The 16,728-nt window shown below is 38.4% G+C and overlaps 1 protein-coding gene across 1 annotated transcript in view; it reads right to left on the bottom strand.

Moving 5' to 3' along the window:
• Positions 1–16,705, bottom strand: part of RPAP2 (RNA polymerase II associated protein 2) — a 33,698-nt gene extending 16,993 nt beyond the window's left edge. Inside the window, exons 1-10 of the mRNA XM_058808586.1 lie at positions 16,647–16,705; positions 15,735–15,780; positions 14,881–14,995; positions 14,113–14,211; positions 12,997–13,062; positions 11,689–11,777; positions 9,884–9,919; positions 8,085–9,021; positions 7,681–7,775; positions 5,875–5,955 (exon numbers count right to left, since the gene is read on the bottom strand). Of these exons, the coding sequence (XP_058664569.1) occupies positions 5,875–5,955; positions 7,681–7,775; positions 8,085–9,021; positions 9,884–9,919; positions 11,689–11,777; positions 12,997–13,062; positions 14,113–14,211; positions 14,881–14,995; positions 15,735–15,780; positions 16,647–16,695 (1,613 nt within the window). The 5' untranslated portion in view covers positions 16,696–16,705. The remainder of the gene's footprint in view (positions 1–5,874; positions 5,956–7,680; positions 7,776–8,084; positions 9,022–9,883; positions 9,920–11,688; positions 11,778–12,996; positions 13,063–14,112; positions 14,212–14,880; positions 14,996–15,734; positions 15,781–16,646) is intronic.
• Positions 16,706–16,728: the final 23 nt, after the last annotated feature.

Here is a 16,728-nt window from a genome sequence, read left to right on the forward strand (position 1 = left end):
TTTTATATGAAAGTGGGATGGGAAGACTGAACAGAAGCAATTTCTTTTAAATTGCTCACAAACAGTCCTGGCTGCTGTGAGGGCCCAGCTCTCACTCAAAGCCCTGGGAAATTCTCCAGAACTGACAAGAGTTTCTGAAAAGATGGACCTTCTTACTCTTAGATTCCATCCTGCTGGCTTCAGATCCAGAGTTGCTGTAAAAGCTGATGCGGACACAGACTGAATTTTATAAGGTGGCAGAGACAATTCTCTGGTGAGTCTTGTTTTTAAAATGGAAATCCAGAATTCTAACTTATGCAATGGCAGCCAGAGCAAATATAAGGGCCATATAAATATAAATGAGGTGTGAATAGAGAACCACACAGGTGTTCAAGTGCTGCTGCACTGGATACCAGCTGACTCCTTTGGCTGAACTGCCTAAAAAACTGGATCTGCTTTAAGTCAAGTACTAATCTGTGTTAAAACAATTAATCTGTGAATTGCTGTCTCAAATTAGGCATGACCCTTGGTATTCAAAACAAGCAATTTCATGGAAAAGTCACAGTCAAAATGAAGCTGTGGCTTAGCAGGCACTCAAAAGAGCCAGCAGAATTATTTGTATTCAGAAATATGGAACCATCCAACAGATAAGTGCCTCCCTATGTTTGCTTCCTTCTTGCTTTCAGTTTCCCTTCCACGACCTTGTACAAATTCAGGTCCAGAATGAAGATACCCTGTCACTCATAGCCATGCCTACAGGCACTGGTGAGGATGGTTCATTTCCAGCAAGCTCCTATCTGGCAACAAATTCAAATCCAGGGTTTTCAGATTACTTAAAAAAAAAATTACTTTGGGCAAGTGTATAGTTAACCAAAAAAACAGAAAAAAAGACTAAAATTTGAGAAAGCAGAACTATTTGTAGCTGTCATTGTTAAAATTGAAATTCTAATAAGTAATTCCCTAAAATTATATTCAAAATGGTCATTAAAATGTAGTTATCAGTAAGATCATTGATAGTATTGGTCTGCACGTCTCTATTTCAGAAAGATACTAAAAATTAATAAAATAAATTTGTAATGAGCAAAGCAATATTATCCCATTTTTATCCTCAAATCTTCAAGTCTTCAAACCAAAATACAATATTGAAGCAATAATTACTCAAGTAGTGTCTCAACAGTCTGAGTTTTGTTCAATTATGAAAGGAAAAACAGCATTTTGATCTACATACAAAGGAACTGTCACCAGAACCAAGAGTTCTGGCAAATACTGATTGTATTTGTTATTAAAAGGTTCATTTTAGCAATTATTATTTGAAATAGCTAATGGATTTAGCTGGCAACAAAATTTATACCTGGTAAACTGTTACATTTTTCTGGCTACAGAATAAGAGGCAAAACAAAGGCTGAACATCTTGACTCAACACTGATGACAGTGATAAACACTACCAAGAAATGCCTGATGGAATCATCTTGACAGGCAATTCATATGTAACATTCCAGTTAATCTGTTATGATGAGACATAATGAAAGAGACAGCTCCAAGCCACCTGGGGAAACTCTGTCAAATAGAGAAAGCAGCTTTATTTCAATGCTTTACAAGGAGTTATTATTGATTAGAGCACAGGAAGGTGTCATTCTTGTACACAAACTGAGAGATGCAGTTATTTGTGTCAATTAACTCCTATTCAATGTTAGTATTGATTGGCAAGGTCTGAACACTAGTCATTGCCATCAATATGGTATTTCTGAAGGAGGTAGTCAAGACACAGATAACCAGCAGGACACAGCAGAATGGACCTGCTGATGTACTGCAGTCACTGCACTGCATGAACAGTCAGGCTCCTGCAACTGAGTAACCTCTCAGTACAGCACCTGTCCTAAAACACTTGTGCAGCTGGAAAAAATAACATTTCAGAGGGATCAGAGTAAAGCAAGCAACCTACAGGTGTGAAGCCTTAAATAATAAAGAGCAGTGGAAGGGCAGTCACTTTCAAACAAGCTCTGTGTCAACACCAAGGCCTCTGAAGAGCAAAGCTTTCTGAAAACAGGGAACTGCAGGGCCTCTGTAGAAATGGTTCATTAATTCTTTGTCTTGCCTCTAGCCAAAACTGTTACTTCAGAACAATCCATGGAAGAGGTCACTAGATTTCTGTCCTAAAAATATAATGTGGAAATTTTGAAGCCGTACAAAACTTTGTGTGTGCGATTTTAGTTTTGCAGTGAAATCTTTTCTGTTAAAGAGTTTGGCCAAATTCTCCCTCACCTACCTAGAGAAAGAAAACAATATGCAACTTCCCAAAATGGAATGTGCCCACTTTCTTGGCCTGTGCAGGGCAGGATACACAAGCTAGGAAAGCTGGAAGATCCCAAATAGCTGTGTGGGTTGCTCAGTTGCTGGTTTGTGGGTCTTCTGGTTCCCTCCAGCAGGACACGCTGTGGCCACCCAGCAGGACCACAGGGGTTTCACACTGTGAGGGAGCCTGACTGAGCACCTGGATCCAAGGGGCAGAAACTTCCAGGATAAAGGACTGAAGAGTAAGATGCATAAAAACTCCATCTCAAATGACCTCCTGATAACTGACCAGTGCCCAGCCTGCAAAGCAAGGGAACTCAATAGGGGAATTGTAGGAATCCAGAGTAAATCAAAACAGTAAACCCAGCATCTTTGCAAACGCAGCAGCCTCTCCTTCCTCCATCCAGATTCCCAGGTAGGGGCACACATAGCTGCAGTTCAAGGATCTGTCCATTCTGTAAATCTGCAAACTGACTTCATGGCATTAGGATACAAAGCTGTGACTAGGGGATCTCAGCTACCTGTATTTTTTCCAAAACTTGCAGGAAGATGAGTGACTTTAACTAACCCAGGGCAGCACAGGCAAATACTGAAGCATATATTGTTTTTCTTTAGGTTTCAACTAGACCAATTTAACCATAAAAGGGAGCTTTTCTACCTCCTGGAAAACAGCAACATATTTACATACTGTAATATCATTTAGTTTGATGACAACCAGCAAAAATAAGTTACTATTTAACCTTAGGCTTCTTTTGACAAAAGTCTAATTACTTGAGAAAACATCATTAACATCCTGATACTCCCCTACTTCCACACAGAACTTCATCTATCACCAAGTACCACTGATTGACTTGAAACTCAGAACTTAAAATTCCACTTAACAAGGGTAACAGGTAAAATAGGTATAAATACGTGTATATACCAGATAACATATATTCAGGATACATACTTAAAAGCTAAAAGACTGTCTTGGACACATGATAAAATCGAGTTGTAACAAGAAGTCCTGAACACATCTCACATCTGATTCATTGGTAGAGTTCAATGTCAATGATAAACTCCATAATGGGAATTAAAATACTTGCAACCATAAAATACAGATGGAATCCTATTTTTAAAATGAAGTATTATGCCTTAAAAAAACCCAACCATACATTCAAAATCATTTATCCTCAATTTATATATAAGAAGCTAATTTTCTCTGGATCTTTTAACAAAGTGCCCTTACACACTCTGGAGAATTATTTGACATCTCAGTTTTCGTAACAAAAGCTTACAGGCACTGAGGGACTTTGTTTGGGAAGAGCTCTAACCATTCTAAAATGTCTCTTGAGATCTCTCTAGTGTGTTTCTTAGCAGTGGTGATTGAATAAATGCTGCCCAAAGGAGGCTGAACTGCAAGTGTTCCTTTAAAAACCAATGGAGCTGAAAATCGTTGTTGCTTAGTTCACTACATGCTCTTTTACCCTTCTTCAGCTAAGCTCTACTACAGCCATGTGTTTTACCTACTACCCTTTTTGCCAGGCTCTTCAGCCTGAACTATCTTCAGTACAAAAATCAGGAAAGAGCACCAGCATTTTTTCAGTGCTCCTCCATTGTCATTAAGCATTTGAACCACATTAACAAAATAACATTTGAATTTCTATACCTTATAAATACAAATACCATTTAAAATTTATCCCACATCTCCCTGCCAAAGCATTAAATCCAAAACTTAAGAGACTACTAATATTAAATAAACTTAAACCTACATACCAAATTGGGGATTCAAGTCTATGCCTTCATCTTAATATCCATGAGCTAGCTCTTGTGTACCAACAATCAGTAATGCAAGACAGAAAAAGGGCCCAAAGGTTTTTATTTATTCTTCACTATTTCCTATATTTTTATATTATTTTGCTATCAGCGACAACAAAACTCCATTTATTTTGAGATATATACTATATGAAGGCTTTTAAAATTCTTGTATAGTGCCCACAAATGTCTTTAACCACCCCCCACCCAGATTCCTGAATTTCTAAGCAGCTGATCTGGAATCTTCACCGTAAGAGAACCCCAAGGAGTTGCTACCATCACCTGCAACTTACTTCCTAACAAAAATGACACAAAAAATAAACTCACAAAGTGTTATCTACGAGATCAAAACAGACTAGAGGAGACCTTTAAATTATGATGAACTACTGTTGCATGAACCAGGAATTGGGTTAAAGACCAAATAAATTTGATTTGGTTCTATTCTGTAAACCCACAAGTGTGTGTGCATATACATACATGTACATATAGGTGTTTTAGAAGTCTGTTTTGGTTTCAAGTCTCATTTGCTATAAACCACTGAAAACTTTATATTCATGCCCCATTGTCTCTGAATAGCAAAAGTAATTTGAGAACCTCCAGGCCTTCTTAGATAATCAATCATTAAAAAGTAGCTTGAAAGACACCAAATGTAGTTTCTCTACTTTTATCAATCCACGAGCTAAAGTGACTATTAAGCATTTAAACTGCAAAGCAATAAAACTGTTTTAAGACACAAAGATCTTAATCAATAGCTATCTATACACTACACTATATGCAAAAACATTTTCACTGGTTTCAGTGGTGTTGTTAAAAGAAAAGGCAAGTCAGAACTTTAAAGACTGCAATCACAGAAACAGATTCAAACAGTATCAATGTCTTTATTTAAAAAAGATCATGCACAGATGAGATGCACAGTTACCAGAAAGGAAGACAGAATCTTCCACAGTAAGAAATCTTGCAGAGAGACATCTGTGTTTTAGTGGTGTCCTTCCAGATACGGGGTAAGTTGTAAGAAATTGGCTAGAGCTGGGTTTCTACTCACCAAAGCCCAGACTCCTTGTGGCAAATGCTACATGAATGAGTTTTGGAAAATATACATGTAAACCTCATACAGGCTGAGGATGTGCGAGGGATGTCTCAAGAATGACAATGAACACACAGCTAGCAACTGCTATTGCTCTTTTTCTGACAATACTTGAGGGTGAAGGACACAATCTAGGTCCAGGCTATGACAGTTTTCTCCCAAAGAAAACCTAAGAATGTTCAGAGAAGTTACCATTCTGTTTTCCCTCCTTCTTTATCTCACTGTTTCCAAATACTGTCTTTAGTCCTACTGACTGACCTGTGGTGATGAAAAGTGCCCACTAGATCTTCTTCCCTTTGAAATCAGGAACAAGACAGATCCAACTGACTCTAGAAGTTACTGGTAAACATTAATAATCAGATTTAAGCCATTTAGCCCAGCTGCAGGAAGCTAGGGCAAAAGAAAAGGACAGATCTCAGAAACTCACGCTTAATAGGAGGTGACGAGGTAGCAGAACCTTTAAAAGACTCACCAGCATCCTCCAGAGACCACTGGCCTAGTTTTTAAAAATCTACAAATACTCCTGGTGACCTAGCCACTGTCAGGAGCAGGGAAAGGGCTGACTTGTTAGTCCACAGGGAATGTGACATTACCTACATGAACACGCAGCAAGAGAAGGGGAAATCTGCAATAGGGCCCTCCTCTCTGTGCCAAATCACAAATCATTCAACTGCATGTTTAATTCATCCATTTATAAAAATCTCTGAGTAAAGACCAATACTCACCGGAAAGTTTTGACAAGATTTTTTAGCTCTGTGTAAACATCACCTGAAGCAATCTGAAGAGGGCCCAAAACTGCAGATAACCTAGAAGGCAAAAGACACCAGTCAATATACATTTTCCTCTCTTTCTAATTTCTTCTGAAGTAGGATTTCCACCAAAGCTTATCAAGGTTAGTAAAAAGGAAAAGAGATTGACTTCTGTGCAGCAGATCAGGCCTATAGCTGTCATTTCAGCTCTCTCTGTGCGCTGGTTGGGCCAACACCTTCACAACCGCTCGTTTTTAAAAATAAGCTCTAGTTCTGTGTGAATGTGGAGATTTAAATATAATTCTACATACATATACTTACTAGTTTCACCTTTCAGTTCTGAAAAAGTATTTTTACAATTATGAGGATTAGAACTACAGGCCTTATACATTTTTTGAAGGTTTATATTTACTTGGCTCAAAAATAACAATACAAAAGGAAGCTGCATATCTAAATGGGGTATTCACACATAATATACCTGCTAACCTCAGACTCACACAGATGCAACAGAAATGTCAGTCCACTGTGATCTTGGCAGATGAAATCTAGATGATAGTTACCAGAAAATTTCAAAAGAAAGAAATAGACAGGTTTCCTCCTTACTTATCTGTGCATAAAAAGGACAGACCACACAAACTGCACATACTCTTTAACTAGTTGTCAGGATTCCCAAATGATGGAAATAACATCCTTTGTTTTTCACATTTAGGATTAAACTTTTGCCTTTATTTACTTGTTAAATAGTTAAAATTCTCTTGTTTGGAATATCCAGTGATTTGCACTTATATGCACATAACACTTACTGCATCAGTATTCTGGAAGACTGCATATTTTACAAAAACTGAACACAGGGTTCTTATGATGCTGGGCATATTCATTGCTTTATCACAATGAAAATTATCTCTTGATTGTAACAAAACAACTGCATCAACTCAGAAAATTTGAAAAAAATCGACATTTACAGACAAGACACTTGGGGGATGGTTTGATTCCATGGTTGTGGCCTATCCACACATGGTGCAGGTAGAGAAAAACAGAAAGGATTTTCCTTTTATTTTGGCAGGGATGAGGGGCTTGGTTGTGAGGTTTTAAGTTAAAAAAAAGGCTTCTGCAAAGCCTAGTTTGGCTAGGTAACACAAACTACAATGACAGAAAAGTAAATACCACTACCAAAGCCAACAGAATCATGACCTTCAAACTCATTTATCTGCACTGCCTTGACAATGAGAATATTTTCAAGGTTCTCCCAACTTTGACAGATTCATAATTCTAACAGCTACATCAGAAATGCCTTAATCTCTTTTGTGACTCCAAAGCCCTTTGATGCATATGAAGAAGGTCTGATGTTTGCAAAGCTTTAAGATCCAATTGTGAGGGCCTTTAGTGGTTGTAGCTAGGGGCATACTGATACCAGCCATCCAAACACGCATTACAAACTCTCTCTTTGTATGACATATCTTAAACAATTACAAGGATTTGTTTACAAGTAACAGTATGCTTAATGTACAAGACAAATATTTGAACTCCTCTCAATCAATTTCAAGTTTTTCAGTCCAAATGTAAGCAGTTGGTAGCTACAGATGGTGCAAACTGGCACTTACAACTGGACTACAGCTGACTATTGCAGAACTAAGTAAGTCCTTTAGGGCAATAATGGGCTTAAGTTATGACTAAGGCCATCTAGAAAGAGCCAGGCCCATCCTTGGATGTGTTTGTTACTTAAAATAATAATGAACAAGCACCAACTTCAGACTGACATTCACCAAAGTAAAATGTACTTACGCTTTTCTCAGTTTTTCAAGGACAATTCGCTTCCTAATCTGCATTTGTGCATTTGAATCAACAAGTGGGAAGGTGAGATCTTCCTGCTGATCATCCTGTATCAGACAAGAAATTTTAACAGCTATAACCTAGTGTTTAACACTAGTCAGTACATCAAAAAAGTCACAGATAATCAATAAATATTTAAACATTAAATAACTTTTATCTCTGAAAAAAAAAAACAACCAAACTCCTTTTTAATGGGCAGACACTTGCATAATCTGATGCAACATAAGTATGCAGCTAATGGAATTTTTCTCTATGAGAGATAGTTATCCACTTACGACAGCAGAAACAAAATACTAATTCTTTGAAGGTCTATTCAGGCTTCATACAGCCTCCACACTGTTACAGCAGACACTTACTCTGTCTTTGCTGGGATGCTCCCCTTCCTGTGCTTGTGTCGCTGCCTCCTCAGCCAAGACGTACCTTCCTTTATAGAACTCTTTTACCCGGAGTTCTAGGAGCTCTGTTTCTTCTTTTAGCTTTTCATAACTAGGCACAGGCTTAACTATTCCACTTGAGCCTGTGAAAGGTAAAGAATAGTTCAGACTGTTTTCAGACTCCCCTAGAGCAACAGTGCTGAGATCATCAGGTGTATCTAAGTCATCCTCATCAAGTTCTTCAGTCTCCTGGCTGACAGATGCTATGCGCTCTGATGAGTACAAAGAAGTATAGTTTGGGCCATAGAGAAATTTTAAAGTTTCCTCAGTTCTCCACTCCATAAGTGTTTGCCTAAGTACTTCTAGTAAACTGCCTTTGGAATTAACTGGATGCCTCAGTTCAGGGTTTTTATGTTCTGTTGACTTAGCTAATGTTCTTTTAAGATGTTCTGCTCCTCTTTTGCTCACACCTAGAAAAACTATCTGTGATCCATACGTATTTTCAAAGATTTCTGAAGCACTTGATTTCTCAGGAGCAGTATTGTCTGAAGGTGGTGCAGTTACTTCATTATGAACAGAGCAAGCGTGTCTTTCTTCCTGAGTGTCTAATTTACAATGAGAGAGTTGTTCAGTGGCTTCTGCCACATCTGCATCTTCAGTTTTAGGGCTGGCATGGACTTTTCGAGCAGGCTTCTTTTTGAGGATGCTTTTTCTGTGCAATTGCTGTGCAAAATTGGCTGAACTTGACTGACTTCCTGGTAGGACAGAGGAAATAAATTCTTGTTCAGTATCAGTACTGCTGTCACTGGCTGTGTCATGAGAACGAGATTCACATGGATCTGAAGATATCCTAGGATTTTCAATGTCAGATGCTTTAATTACTTCATCACGCAGTTTCACCTCTTCTCCAGACTGTCCACTACAAAAGAAAACACAAATCATCAGTGAAATAAGAAATGGCTATTATCTGCAATAGCTTCTATTCTCATGTAAGAATGATAAACAAAGCATTTCCCCCCTTATAGCAGAAGTGTAACTTTTTGCTTTAAGAATCATGTGCTCTTCTAAAAGTCTTCTTGAACTCTAAGAGTTGTACTATTCTACAATCAAAATGACAAGCATAGACACTATTTAGAGAAGTGAGTTCTCAGCTGATTATTGGTAGTTAGAAAAGAAACAGTATAAACAAAATATTATTAAAGACAGAACAATGTCAGACTTAGCATAATGAACAGTGCAATTTTTAAATGAAGACAGGCATGTTAACATATGTAGGAATATAGTACCCATAAATCAGGGGGACAGCTGAGCTGTTTCAGCATATATAAGTTTGCCACCTAATGGCAACATGTTGCTAAAGAAAACAAACAGAAAGTGCTCAATGCACAGCAAGGTACAGCGAGATGACAGAGTAGCGTGATTTCATTTTGGCTCATAGAGACCTTTTAGATTAAGAAGTACAGAAGCTTTCATCACATATAATTGACACAATTTTCTTTATAAAGAATAGATGGCATAAAATATTCAAAGTACAAACAGTGTATTTGTTTCAGATTTCAACAGGCTCAATTAACACACACAATCCAAGAGCAGCTGTACACTAAATCATACAGATCAAATATGCTGGGTTATAATCACAAAGGGAAAAAAAAAGCTTTGCATAGGTTCTAGTAAGGTCTTTTTTATAACACAACAAAACAAAGATTCCCTTTGCATCTGCTATGATGCTAAATTTCTAGCTATAAGTGCATCTAACAACAAAAAGAAATTGCTCGGTGTACCTCCGTCCCTCCTTCAGCAGCTCTATGTCGGGTGGTCTGGAAAAAGAAAACAGAATGAACATTTTCCTGCTAAATCTATTCTCTTGAAATACACATGAATACAAAACCAGTTGAGTTTGGAAGAGACATCTGAGGATCTTCTAGTCCAACACCCTCTGTTCAAAGCAGATCACCCTCTGGTCTCTTCTTCAAACAAGAGAACATGCCAAGATCCTCATAGATCATAAGGTTCCTACAGTAAGGACAATTCTGAGCTATTTATAGGAAAATGTTCCAATTAATGTAAAAATATGAATATTCATGAAATTTTTACTTATTTTAAATTTTACTTTGTTAAAAATTAGGCTGTCAAGTTATATATTTTTTAAAGAAAATGGTTTTCAAAGGTTTCCAGAAACTAAAAATATGAATAAACAAATTCTTATGAATTTCTTTCCAAAGCCCTACTTGCAATTAATCTACTTCAGTTATGAGGCAGCCTATCAGTGCTATTCTTCTTATTCAATAGCAAATGTTAAAAATCTAATGTATCCTGTGACTGAAATAAAACCTCTTAAACAGACACTAAATGCAAGTCAGTGTACTAACACCTTTCAGTACATAAAAGACCCTGCAGGAAAGCTGCACCACTCATATCAATAAACTGAATTTGGAAACTAAAGGTGATAACATAGAGTGATTTAAATTTTTAGCTCCATATAATTCTTCTTTGGAGTTTTAAGTGGAGGTTGTAGTCTTTTCTGTCAAAGGAATTTCAACTATTCTACCATGTCAGTGTGTGCACATGTGTGTGGTTGTGCAAAGAGGTGTAGCTAGCCAAGAACTATCTGGGAGTTTGTTGGTTTGGTTTTTTGAAAAGATCACCTCCCCACCACCAACCCAGAATAAATAATTAACTATGTCAGGCATAAAAGAACTATACATTTTTGATGTGAAGAATAAAGGGAGATTTTAGAAATGCTTTTCTTGACAATAGCAAAACATTATCTAAAAAGCACTGGTATACTTAAACATTTAATGAAGAGTCTAGTTTTACCTACTAGAACACCTCAGATCTGATGAGGCTGCTCTAAAGCTCTTCTCTCACTGACCATAAATTTCATATGACAGATATAACTCCAGCTGTTTTCTTTGTTGAAACCTAGGGACTATGAGAAGTAGCATCTTGTAGAATGAAAGCTGAGTAAATTTGCTGAACAGTCTCTATGTCAGTCTTTGTTGTTCAACAGTGACACCCATTGGCTCCACTGAATATTTGCAAGCCCGTGTTTCCTAAGCTGGGAACATGGACTGCATACACTGTTCCAAAATGCGTATTGCAGGAAGAACAAGACACAGGCAATCAGAAATTTAGACTGGATAAAAAACCTCTTCATGTTACAGACTGCTTTCAGATGCAAGCATTCACTGTCTAAGCTTAAGATCAATACCAAGTGCTGTGCTAAAATTAGAAAATCTCTTGTAACAGAGTAAGATTATTCCAACCTGTTTGTAAAAATTCAATCCCAGTCAGTCCACTTTAAAGTTAATAGGAGTTAACTATTATTTCTGACTAATCAGCCCTCTAAACTAACATGGCCACCTCTGCTAAGTAGATGAGAGTAGTACTGAACCATGCCAATTTCTGTAACCCATACAGCTACAACACTTCTAAAACAAACACCATGCTAAGCTAACACGTTAACATCAGCTACCTCTGCTTCAGACAAATCATTTTGATGTGCTGCAGCTCTTAATTACCACTGCAGATGTATAGAGAAATAATATTCTCAAAAGGTGCAATGAATGTGTAAGATTATACTTACTTTTCCTCTTCTCTCATCCACACTGGACTTTTGGAAATTTGAGCTTCAAAATATTTAGATGCTCTATAGCAAAAATTGCTGCAAAAGCACTGGCAATGAGAGAAAGCAAGAAAACATTACTAAGGCCAACTTTAATACATAGAAAGGTACAACAGTAATTTCTTTTAATGCCTGTAAAATTAAGTACCAATACTTGTTTCTTTTCAAGCCTATGGCCAGGTTTTCAGTTCATCTGAGAAACCCAACCTATCAAATAGGTCTAACCCATTCCACACAAGCCACATTTAGCTGCTTCTTTCTTCCCCATTTTTCTGCTTTCTGCACTTTTATTACACACTGAGAAGCAAACCAGTGTTGGATTCTATATAACAATAATTTTAAAAAGCCCCAACAAACCAAACTTTTCAAAGAGGAACCCATAACCCAATATGCTGTTCATACAGTTTGAAAGACATATACAATAAAATTCAGATGTCTAATAATGAAAATTTTTCTTAGCAACAGAACCTATTTTGCAATAATTAGAACACCTAAAAATTTGCAGCATCTTTGGAAACCAGATTTGCAAACTTGCATCACAAGGGAAGAACACAAATCATCCCACTTCTTGTTCAAGTCTTGCCTGATTGCTTATGAAAGCAATTCCTAAAATTTTGTGTATCCCAGAGTTTTAATCAGAGGAAAGGAATGCATACTAGTGACACTGAAGAAATGTGTCCTGTAACTGGAAACATTTATGTTACAGTTTAGTGTCTATGTGCCTTAGGTGACTGTGTATCCTGTGAAATGGCAAAGATGATTTTTATGCAACCACCTGTGAATATACTTCCAGAAACATTTTGTGAAGAGTTAGGTATTATGTTGAAAAGTCCTCAAAACAGAAACCTAAACGTTCCCCTAAAAAGAACACTAAGGGACATGTAAGATGTAACTTGTGCTACATTACTGCAGACTTCAGTGGTTGAAAAGGATGTGCACTTTGATCCTACTAAAGCTCACTGACTATGCTGGAGCAAAATAAAGAACACTTCACAAATGCCTTTAACAGATCAGCTGTGCCACATTCAAACACCTATCCAAGTAAAATTTTCCATCTTATGTTTAAACTTAGAAAACCATGTATTTTGTCTCAAAGGTATCATCTAGGAAGTGAAATGCACAAAAAATTTCAACAGTTTGTGAAAATTATTTTCATAAGAACCAAACCTATTTGCCTTTGAATCAAGCCACCATATGAATGCTGTTACAAAATGCATTTCTGATGTTGCCACCCTTAAACACATCCTAGAAATACACTTCTTATCATACCTTTCTTTCAGTGATATCATAAACTCTGTTCGTTTTTGTTGAGATTCTGTACTTCTGCTTTGGCACCTAAAATAAATAGTTTCATCAGCAACATTGTCAGTTCCATCATGAGTACAGAGAAATCTTCATTCTTAATTCACATATTTGGGTATGTGCAATATATTCTGTTTAACAGAACTGCATAATACAACCACCTTTTCTCTCAATTCTTCTGATGTTGCACCTTCTCAGATGTAAGAATGGCAGTTTATCTTTAATCATATACATCTCATTAATCAGTAAAAGGCAGCTCCACAGCTATAAGAAAACCAGTGCTGAACATAAAACAATGGAGCTGCCATGGCAAAGCTTTCCTCATGTGTAAGTGCTGAGCATTTACAGACAGGTCCTTCCTTAAACCAGATCTATTTATATGCACGTGAGACTGAACTGTCAGACGCCCACAACCACCCAGACAAACCCAGAGGAACTTATGCAAACTGTAACAGTTTTGAAATGAACATCTAAGCAAATAGATGAAGTCCAAAACAGTAAATTGTTTTGTACATGAGCAGAATGTTTTCAGATAAGCACATGTAGCACTGGTATTACATCACAGGTTATCTAACTGACCTCTGAGTTCTACTTAAGCTCTCACACATCACACCTAAAGAGGGGTGACTTTCATATTGCCACAGTTTACATACATTTTCATAGCAGATATATATGCATTCACATAATAATATCCCTGCACTGTATTGTTTTTTCACTTCAATCCTTCTCATAGACATCTGTTGCTACACTGACAGAAGAACAAGATTTCTAAGTTTTTCCATTCACAAAGGAAGGCCATGAAGTCACAACTCTTTCATCTCTATCCCTGTCAGAACAGATCCACACATTGTGATTCTGATCATACAGTAACTGATTCTGTCATACAAGAACTGCCCTCTACTGATCAAATTTCACCTTTCACTTCAGAAAGATTATACTGAAATGGAATTATATAATGCCTGGCTCTTTACTTGACAGTAATCTGCGCTTAATATTCTAACTTTAATATTAAAAAGAAACTGCAAGAGAATAAAAATTGTGAAAAGATTCCTTTGATAACAGCACAAAGGAAAAGCAACTTACATTTTCCAGCTTATTGTGACATAGAGGATAACCACACAGTTTGATGATAGATCGCTCATCAACAACATCTTTATAGTGAGATGGAGTAATACATTTTCCCTAAAATGACAAGAAATGGCTCAACAGTAGACACTGGAAAACTTGCCAGTTTTGTACTCAAAACATCTCTTCAGCATATAGATATCTAAAATTTTATAACAGTTATCCATTAAGTTTAATGAACAACACAGTAGAAAAGGTAAAAGGGCAAAGACAGAAGGAAGAGACCTAGGCATTTCTTTTTTACATATACAAAAAACCTTCACAGTTTTGCCTCTAGTGTGGCACCTATTTCTGTAATTTTCCTCTATTTACATGTTTGGTACACCTATTAATCAGCCTATTTACAACCTTAACAAGAATAATTATCATACCATTTCAGCAAAACTCTGCTGCCAGATAACTGTGGTGCTTTATAGAGACTTTGCATACATTTACAGATGGTATGATGTGAACCTAAATTTTTACAGCTCATCTGTCAGTCCAGAACCACAGAGGTATAAACAAAGGCTGTGAGAAAAGAGTGAGGATTCATTAATGTACACAGTCCTGCAAAACTAGGGCATGTTTTCACTGCAGAACCCTTAAAAATCGGGAAACTGTTACCACAGCTGGTAAAAGACGGAATCAATGGTTTGGCTATTTCAAACTGCAGCAAATTGTTCCAAAACCTTTTTTTAAAAGTATCACACAAAGATACAAAACAGTATAAAAACTTGCAACACCTACACAATTTAGAAGGAACTCTTCAGTAATGTCCTCTTCCAGGAGCTGCTCAACAATAGACAATGCTTTTTTCTCACATTCAATCTTGTGTCTCAGTGCAGCCTCCAGAGCTGCTTTCCTGTAACAGAACAGACACGGAATGATACAGAGGGCAGATTCCATAAACAATTTTCTAATCATATTTTTATCTTTTTTTCTGAAATACAGCTTATATTTTTCTGTATCACACCATGTTGGCCAAACAAGTAACAAGTAACTGGACTAGTAATTCTGTTACAACTACAAAGGGTTATTTATTTTATATTGGTTTGCTTTATTTGCGGGTCAAGAAAAGTGTTGACTCTTACTATATTGCAATACATTCCCAAATTTTCTTGCAAGAGGGAAATCCAGAACTGGCTGGACAAAGAACCTGGGACAATTTATGGAGTGTTGTCAGGAAAACAGGAACTGGGTAAGACATGAAGAATGGGAAGAAAAAAAGAACTAGGACATGACTGTGAGGTTACAAAGTAAAGGTAGGAATAAAATTAACAAATGTCTCCTCCTGAGTGTTTTTTGATGTAAATAATTATAAATGGCAGGTATGTAAAGAAGTTAAGACAACAAAAAGCAAGCAATACAATTTTGGACATCAGATTACAAACTTTTAGTTTATTACACAATGCTCAGGTATGCATGCTGTTAGAAGCTACACAGCATCACTCCAAACATGTCCTACATGATGTTGATGCTGGTGATTTACTGAAATTCATTGTGGTACTCTGAGAAAGCAAAGCCTCTGCAGTACACAGACTGTAATTCCAGAGTGAGATAAAACAACACAAATATCACATACTGTTCCTCAGAAATTATACCTTTGAGCAGCATCTTCATTTTTCTGAGCAGCTGAATGCTTATTTCCTAGAAATCAAATATACAAATTAGTGTACTTTCTTAACAGTGGAAGATGTTGGAACGTGAAAAATATTAAAACCTCTAAACTGTAAGCACAACCAAGATAATTTCTTAGTAATTATTACTGCTTTTGATGGCTGTGGTTTCAGTAAGCTGGTATGCAACAACCATTTAGATACACTTTTTAAAGTGCGAAAAGAGACAGGCCCAACTTGTATCGTACTTTCATTCACCACGTTCTATATACAAAAAAAAAGGGAAAAAATTCTGAAAAAATTTTGTGCCCGCCACACCCCCCGTGTCTCTTTACCCCGCTGGTAAAGCCCAGTTTTACCCCGGCCGTCCCCAGCGCTGCCCCACCGCAGAGCTTTGCTCCGTGCCAGCTCCACCGCCGGCACCTGACACGGAGCCGCTATTGCCGCTCTCGGAGCCGCCCAGGACGGCCCCTGACCCAGCTCCCGACCCGGCTGTCCCGAGCAGCTGCTCCCCCACGACAAGGGCAACAGCAGGGGAGACACCGCGCTGTCACCCTGGGAAAGACGCAGCGCTCCGGGCAGGGCTCAGCGCTGTGACCGCTCAGCTGCACGGCCGCCATCACAACCCGTCCCCGCCGCTCCGAGCGGGCCGGGACGGGCCGGCCCCTCACGGCCTGACGGGACCAAGGGTCCCGGCCTTGCCTCGTCCGGCCCGTCCCTCATCACGGCTCCGCACTCGGCCCGGCACAGGCCCACAGAGCCGACCTCGGCCGGCTCGCCGCTCCCCTCGGCACGGCAGCTTGGGCGAGTCCGCCACAGTGCTGGTCTGGGGGCACAGGAAGAGCCCAAAGCGCCAGGCGGGGGGAGCGGGGGCTGCCGCGCGATCCCGGCGCCCACCTGCGCGCCGCCGCCGGGGCTTGCCCGTCCCGGCGGCCATCATCGCCATCAGCGCTGCTCCGCCCGCCGACCTCTCACCCGG

Source organism: Ammospiza caudacuta, chromosome 7, assembly GCF_027887145.1.
Source record: "Ammospiza caudacuta isolate bAmmCau1 chromosome 7, bAmmCau1.pri, whole genome shotgun sequence".
NCBI lineage: Eukaryota > Metazoa > Chordata > Aves > Passeriformes > Passerellidae > Ammospiza > Ammospiza caudacuta.